Source organism: Echinops telfairi, unplaced genomic scaffold, assembly GCF_000313985.2.
Source record: "Echinops telfairi isolate 266 unplaced genomic scaffold, ASM31398v2 ScPeMD7_29;HRSCAF=101, whole genome shotgun sequence".
Classification (NCBI taxonomy): Eukaryota; Metazoa; Chordata; class Mammalia; order Afrosoricida; family Tenrecidae; genus Echinops; species Echinops telfairi.
In genome coordinates, this window is record NW_022103926.1 from 9,427,311 (window position 1) to 9,435,294 (window position 7,984).

The 7,984-nt window shown below is 56.3% G+C and overlaps 1 protein-coding gene across 1 annotated transcript in view; it reads right to left on the minus strand.

Annotated features, from left to right (window-relative positions):
• PPIL2 (peptidylprolyl isomerase like 2) overlaps positions 1-7,984 on the minus strand; it is a 19,910-nt gene that overhangs the window by 9,317 nt on the left and 2,609 nt on the right. Inside the window, exons 2-8 of the mRNA XM_004716331.2 lie at positions 7,896-7,945; positions 6,181-6,226; positions 4,170-4,232; positions 3,610-3,661; positions 2,187-2,238; positions 784-875; positions 5-94 (exon numbers count right to left, since the gene is read on the minus strand). Of these exons, the coding sequence (XP_004716388.1) occupies positions 5-94; positions 784-875; positions 2,187-2,238; positions 3,610-3,661; positions 4,170-4,232; positions 6,181-6,226; positions 7,896-7,945 (445 nt within the window). The remainder of the gene's footprint in view (positions 1-4; positions 95-783; positions 876-2,186; positions 2,239-3,609; positions 3,662-4,169; positions 4,233-6,180; positions 6,227-7,895; positions 7,946-7,984) is intronic.

Consider the following 7,984-nt stretch of genomic DNA (forward strand, 5'->3'; position numbering starts at 1 on the left):
GCACCTGCAGGGTGATGATGTCCTGCCGGGAGAAGGGCTCATCGGTCAGCAGATCCCGGAAGTTCTTGGCCTTGATGTTCAGCTGCTCCACGGCCTGCAGCCCGGAGAAGGCCGGGTTATGGCACCGACCCAGAACGCAGCACCACAGCCCAGAGATGGGGAGGCCAGGTGAAAGGTTAGGCTGTGTACATGCCTAGGGCCTCTTGAAAGGACAAGCACACAGCTGCCCCTGACCCCCACCCCCTGAACTCTCTTGAGAAGCTCTAGGGCCACACCGGACAGATGAGGCCATCTCGTCACCTGCTTCTAGCTCTAGGCACCAGGACAGGTCCTTGGACTAGGAGAAGTCAAGCCTTCCTCTGGGAGCACAGTCCAGTTCAGCTCTCCCTCTGCTCTGCTGGGGGGGTCCCTACCCCTAGCCCACCCACAGGAAGTGCCCCCAGGGCAGTGCTGGCCACCTGGACCCCAAATACACCCAGTGCGGAGAACTGAAGGTGCACAGAGGACTTGGCACTGACGCAGGCTTGCCTGCGTGTGAACGCTAACCTTTGAGATTCCTGACCCTGCCATGCAGCCCCTCCCCCACTGCCTGGACCCAGCCCTGGGCTGTCTTCAGCCAGTGCCCCTCTCCAGGCCTCGTCATGCTGCAGCTGGAGAGACCAGCCAGAATGTGGGTCCTGCCCAGGGCCGCCCATTTCTCCTGTTTAGAGGGTGACAGCTGGCATGGAGACCCTGCCAGAGGACTCCCAGAGGCACCCAGGAGCTACGAGATGCCACACCCACCTCGTAGGCATAGACATTGCCAGTGGTGCGGATGGCCACGATGTGGGTGTTGTTGGTGAACACGGAGAACAGCACGGGGCAGTGGTACTTCCCTAGGAAAAGGCACCGTCAGCCGTGGCGCCCCCCCAAGACCCACGCGTTCAGAAAAGTACCGGCGTGAAGATGGCCGCGGGCCAGGGAAGGTGAGAACTTGCCTACGTCTGTGTAAAGGCTCTGGGAAGAATCCTGTGCCCACATGCCCACAGTAGAGTGCCAGCCAACAGCCCAAGCCATTTCTCCCAATAGCCCAACCGCTGGTGCACTCCAATTCACCCTGCAAAACCCACCTCTGCATCTCCTTTCTCGGAGGCATTGGGTCCATTTGCCCCCAGGCCAGCCCTGGTGGTCGCCACCCCTGGCCACCTTGCGGCCGTCAAGCCACTCTGAGGGCGGAAGATAAGGCTTTCTACTTCCGTAAAGAGTTACAGGCTTGGAAACACTTGGGAGTCTTGTCCACCCATCCAGAGGTTTAACCTAGAATACGCTCTCTAGCTCTGACCCTCAGCCGGGCCCTAGGTCAAACTACTTAGGTCTTAGAAGAAACTGCACTTTTTTTTCCTTCAAATATACTAAAAGCAAGTGGTCAGCCCAATCGGAGAAAGAAGGCGCAGTCCCACCCCGGGTTGGGGAGGTCTGGGGTCTACAGGCCCCTCCTGTAGTGGCCTGAGCTGGGGTGGGGGTGGGGGGGCACAGCACTTGTGGCGTTAACCCCCTTGGGGACCTGGATTTCTCTGTTGTATTAACAAGGTCATCTCGGCTTAGGACCAGAGTCACTGGCAGGGAGTCTCCTCTGACTCACAGGCCCCCGTGGGACAGAGCTGAACTGCCCCTGTGTGTTTCCAAGGCTCTCACTCTTTCCAGACGTAGGAAGCCTAACCCTCCCGCAGAGCGGCTGATGGCTTCAAGCCGCTGCCCGTGTGGTTCGCAGCCCAGTGGATAATCACTATGCCACCAGGGCTCCTGGAAACCACTGAACTCCCCGCCGTTGAGGCGATGCGGACTCGTGACCCTGTAAGGACAGGGAGAACTGCTCTGGTCGGTTTCCGAGGCTGGAACTCTCCCTGGGAGCAGAAAGCCTCAGTGGCTTCAAACTGCCTGCCCGCCAGTCAGGAGCTCCTCACCTCTGAGTGATGGGAATAACAAGAGTCCTCAGAGATAGAAGGGACCACAGGGGGCACCCCAAGGCACAGAGGCGGAAAGGGACAAGGGTCTTCTCCCAGAGCCGACAGGGATAGAGAGCCTGTCCCCAGATTCCAGACTTCCAGCCTTCTGAACTGAGAAAACACACGTCTGTTCCCGAAAGCCACTCCCGGTGGTTGTTGCTGTCACCTCTGCTCTAGGGTCTCAGACAAGCCACTGCTCACCTTCGCTGTTCTTTGCAAACTTCAGGTCAATCAGGGACTTCCGGTCTAGTTTCTGGAAGAAGAGGCCGGCATTCATCAGACAGAAAAGGACAAGATGAACGAGTGATCAGTGCGGCAAACTGGACAACCGGTAACAACGAAGAAGGGGCTGACAGGCAGGCACACTGCGGCGGTGAAGTTGAGCCGAGGACAGAGAGACCAGGGAGGTGCCTGGGCCATTGCAGCTGTAAACCAGGAGCTGGAGCTGCTGCCCAAGGAAGCCCCGGGGCCCGGCGCTACCCACAGTGGGGTGTGGTGCCCAGCGGGGCTCGGGTCTGTACCTCCACCCCCACCCGGCTCTGAGGGAGGGCAGGCGACTGTCCACACACACAAGCAGGTTCCCTTCATGAAAGGGCCTCTGTGCTCTGCAAAGTCTGGGCTTTGGTGGGTTCAGCCTAGGCTGCTTCTGAAGCTCAGGAAGAAAGGTGTTGCTCAGGTGAGCAAGTGGGCCCACCAGGCTCCGCCTTGTTCTGCTGCACAAATAGTTTGGGAAACCAAAACATAAAAATTGGGTGCCTGACACAATGGATGGGTGGATGGATTGTGATAAGAGTTGTACGAACCCCCCAAAAAATGATTTAAAAAAAATTGGGATGCACCCCCGTGAAGACACTGTTTCCACATCCTACTTCGGTGAAGTGCAAATGGGGCCTTAAAGACTCATGGACAACCCTCCGTGATACAAGTACTGGTCTCTCCCGGCTCACAGCAAAGAAGAGCGAAGAAAGGAAAGGAGGCTCATGTTAACAATTCAATCGGCTCTGTAAACCTTCACCCCAATCGTAAAAAGAGAAAGAGGGCAAACCCAACAGACACACAGCCAGCATGCTGGTGGCTGGCAGGCTGGCTCCACTGCTCAGCAGCCCCTGCTGGCACGGCCAATAACCTTCCCGTGGTCAGAACCAGCGTGACTCTAAGCCCCCAAAGGCGGGAGACGGATCCAGTGCCCACTTTCCCCCTTTGCCCTCGGTGGCCCACCCACTGTCCCAAGCCACCCAGGGATGGGCGGCCCTCACAAGTTAGAGGACACAAGACAGACAAACAACAAGCTGGAGGCCACAGTCCTTGGTTCACTCGCTCACTGGACTGCAGACGCGAGGGTCAACCCACTGAGAGGGTGGGAGTGTGACTCCCAGTGAACCTCAACACGGTTTCTGAGGCTGTACACCGTTAAGGGAGCAGACAGCCTCATCCTTCTCCCTCAGAGCGGAACGGTGGTTTGAACTGCCAACCTGGCAGTGAGCAGCGTAAGGCTTAGAACCCACGTAAAGGAAACTTTTGTTTCCTACTGAGAGCCCCAGGTGTGGTCTGGGGAGGTGCCCGTGTGGAGTGGTACACCCCCCACCCCAGCCCCACCCCCCCACCCCCCGCCACAGCTGCCTACCTCTCCATTGCTGGGGTTGGTGCCGTATTTCTTGAGCCAGGGCAGGATGCTCCTGAGAGGACGAGAGAACAGAAGGCATGGCAATGTGGGGCAGAGGGGTCCACTCTACCAGGTCACCTCGCCGAGAGCGGGAGTACAACTAGTAACAAACAGTGGCCATCCTCGAGGCGACGCTGATGGTCAATTTTCCCTTCCCACTCGGGAATGTTTCTCAAGTCTCCTGAAACAGGCTGGAAACCGTTCCTGACGCCAGGAAGCTGGGGTGCGCTGCGGCACAAGCCTGAGATGGGGTCCAGGGCACAAAGTGGAGGCAGTCCAGCCCCACACTCGTCCCTGAGAACAATGGCCCTCACATGCGGCTCGCCGCTTCTCAAGGATCACCAGTGCTACCTGCTCAGGCCCAGGAGACCTGGGCCGCCCCTCCTGGAGCGCACCCCCCCTCGAGAGTCCCTCCCATGGCTGCTGCAGGGATGTGGTAACCCCAGCCCCTCCAGCTGACCCAACGCCCTCTCCAACAATGTCGTGGGTATATGAGATCCAAACGCCAGGGGGTTACTCACAGCAAGTCAAAGACGACGCCTTCGGGGGTGCATACTGGGTAGATGAAGGGCTGTAGGGAGAGACTGGGAAGATACAAGAGTTACTCCTGACCAGCTGCTGGACACCTGGCATACTGGAGGCTGCCCCTCACGCCTTTTGTCACTCCCGCAGCAATCCCTGGGGGTTCAGAGCAGGCGCTGGGGGCCAGGGCCAGGATGGCCCAAGGTTGTGCTCCTACCACATGGCAGGAAGCTCGAGCCCCAGGGGAGAAGCAAAAGCTGCAGAGCCACTGGGAAGAGGGACCCCGCCTTGCCACGTGCTCCCCTGGGGCAAGTCCTGGTTTTGTCACGTGTTCAAGCCCCAGAGAGGGAGCTGGAGGCAGCCTCCGGGAGGTCTGGAGCTCTGCTGGCCCCTGACCCCTGGCTCGAGGCCCATGCCCTTGTTTGGAGGCAGGGTCCCCATTCAACGTCAGTGAGATGGCAGGGGCTCATGCAGGAGTGGGGTGGTGTCTTATAAAAAGAGGCAGAAAGACCCAGAAACAGGGTCAACCTTGGGGGATGACAGCCTGTCCTTCCACAGGCCTGGGGCCACTGCAGGAGACAGGACGGGATCCTCCCTGGAGCTGATGAGGAGGAGGTCCAGACTTTCAGCCTCCAGAAAGCCACCCACGTTGTCGAGTCTCTGCCAGGGGCAGAGTGGGCAGGAGGGGAGTGTACGAGCTGCGAAACCTCGGCTAGCAGGCAGGCCAGCTTTTCCACTGAGACCTGCCTTCTTGCACTCCAAGGGATTGAGAATGGGGAAGGGGAGGCTACTGCTGTCATCAGTGGGCGCTTTGCCTGCCCCTGACCACCCTCCCACAAGCTCCCAGTGCCCATCCAAGAGCGAGTTCTGACACGTGGGCGGGAGGCAGGGAGGCCAGAGTGGGCTCACAACTGCAGCAAGCAATTGTCAGAGAGGGTCTGCTTGACAAGCGGTCACGTGTGGAGACCCCTTGCAGAAACCACTTTGGCTGCTGTTCTTGGTCTTTCCACCAAGACTAGTGAGAGCTGATCTACCTAAGAGAGACCACCTGGGGACCCTGACAGACATCATCCATCCTGGCCAATCACGAGACTGCTAAGAGCCCTGAGACTCCCAGCTGGAACTTCTCGGCTGGTGGCCCTGCATGGGAGAGGGAGGGGCTGTCTCTCCAGGGGCCGTGTATCCGAGGTGGCTGGGGTCAGGGAGAGAGTGAGGAGCTAGTAGGACGATGGAGGCATGGCCAGGTGAGAACTGGACCAGCTTCAGTCTGGGGGCCAAAATCACACGGATCCTGACCAGGGCTAGCGATGGGGTGGGGTCTCCTTGCTGGGCCCTTGTTTTGCATGCTGGCCAACATGGGGAAAGCAGAGCCCTCCGAGGGGGAGAGCGCACCCTGGCGAACTTCTGCCTCTCTCTCTGACTCAACCCACCCTTCAACAGTGGTGGTGGTGCTGCTAGTGGCAGACACGGTGCCAGTTTCGGCACCAACGTAAACTAACTAACATGGCGACCCTCTCTCAATTACCCCTTACCCCAAACCAAACCCACTGCAGCCAAAAGGACCCTACGGGACAGAGCAGAACACCCCCCCACCCCCACTCACCCCCCGGCGTTTCTGAGGTTGTCAGTCTTTATAGGAATAGACAGTCCCATCTTTCTCCTGCGGAGTGGCTGGGGGTTGGAACGGCTGACTCTCTGGTTAGCAGCCCAGTGCTTTACTCTAATGTACCACCAGGCTCCAACATCCAGGAAGCAGGCTTTGTAATGGGGCCTGCCCGCCTCAGAGGGCAGGGACGAGGTGAAAAAGGACAATGCCTACACACATACGATTCCATATAAGCAGAACACGGTTACCGGTGGGGCCTCACTGTCCTAGGTGGGGAATGAGCTGGAGCTGGGCAAGTGGAGGGGGCCTGACCGGGGCTCATACCCGAATCTCCAAGAATCAGATTTACTAGCAAGCACCAGAGAACAGCCACAAGAAAGAGATAGGCTTTCAAAGCCCCTTACCTGCAGTGGTCAAAAGGTAAGCGGCGGAAATTTGCTTTGGGGATGTCTGTCAATAAAGCAAACATTTATTGCCATCAGGCGGAGGGTGATATAAATAAAGTTGATTACAGCAGGCGCAATTAGGTTAAAACGTAACATCTTGGTAACTAGTTAACTAGACTAAGTGGATTAATAGCTTCTTGGGGGTATGGTAGGGGAGGTTGGAGAGAAACGGGGTTGCTAAATACAAAAAACAAGAAAATGTTAAAAAAACAAAACAAAAACGTAACATCGTATCATTTGATCTCCCTTTGGACCCTTTTCTCATGTTGTGTCAACAAAAACAAGCAAATGGGAAATACACGTGGATGAAGCCTCTGGTGATCCCCTCCGGCCATGGAGGGGCGGGCAGGGCCTGGTCCAGGCTGAGGGCATTACGAAGGGATGGTGGCAGATGCAGTGAGGTTACAATTTAACACCCCTTATCGTTCCACCTCCCTCTGGTCCCTGTCTAATTTGTTCTATCTTTGAATGCTTTCTGCTTTCTTTTGATTGAGGTTTTCCTCTATTTTACTTTATTATTGTTGCTAGTTTTTGTTGTTGTTTCTGTATGTTCTCCTGTGTGCAAGCCAGGGGAGGTAAATCTAGAGAGACTGGATTAATGGCTCCTTGGGGGGATGGCAGGGGAGGCTGGGGGGAGATGGGGAGCTAATAACAATGAGTACAAGAACCAAGAAAATCTTCTAAAAATTGATTATGGTGTGGATTGTGCAACAATTCTTAATACAAATGAACTATTGAATCGTGTGCTTTGTGAATCATTTGCCAATAAAGCATTCATTCTATAAACAACCAGCATGGGAGGGCTCCTGCCAGCGATCCAATGGGAGAGCTCCTGCCAGCGATCCAATGGGAGAGCTCCTGCCAGCGATCCAATGGGAGGGCTCCTGCCAGCGATCCAATGGGGTGTCAGGAGGAGGTCTGACTTGGAGCCTCTGGCCAGTGCCAGCCGCTAACATACTCAGCTGCTCGCCGATTGGCTGGTGGTTCAATTTTCCCCAGAGATCCCTTGGAAGAGAAGTCTGGTCATTCATTGCCGAAAACCAGCCTTGGGAAAGCCCATAAAGGATAGCTCTATTCTGGCCACAAGCCAGAGTCCACAGCAATGGGTAACTGAATCACACTGTCCTAATTCCAAGGAGAGGTGGTGGTTCAGGCTGTGGGACAATAGTGACCCCCAACAGCAGATGTATCAGGAACTGTGGCAGAGACCAGGCTCTGGGGGCATTTTCATCTGGCTTCCATCTGAATGCGCCTAACTGTGTTTGGGATCTAGCCACTTCAAGCGCTGTAATCCGCCCATTTCAGTGGCCGGGGCCTTTCGGACAGAAGTGGCCAGGTCTTTCTTCCGAAGCACCTCTAGTGACTCACCCTCAAAACGTTCTGTTGGTGGCTGCACAGGGGCTATCGGTGCCACTCGGGGACTCCACAGCCTGGAGAGCTTGGGGGACCGTTCACTTCACCCCTCCATGGATTTGATACGGAAGGTCACTTGAACCACCGTTTTTATAAATCACGAACTCAGACTAGCATTGGCTGTGTTTTGGAGGACTGTGTCCTCAGCCTGTCTGTCAACTGTCATTCCCACGATCTCCAGTCTTCACCGGTTCAGAGCCTGATCAGAGGCCCTTCCGGATTCCTCCCTCTGGGGGAAACAGAAGGGTTTCACAGCTTACCTGGCTTCCTGCCACCATAGAAGTGCGTGTACTCAGCACAGGTAATGTACCTGAAGGAGAGAGAGAGAGAATGTTAGCGCCAGCAGAAG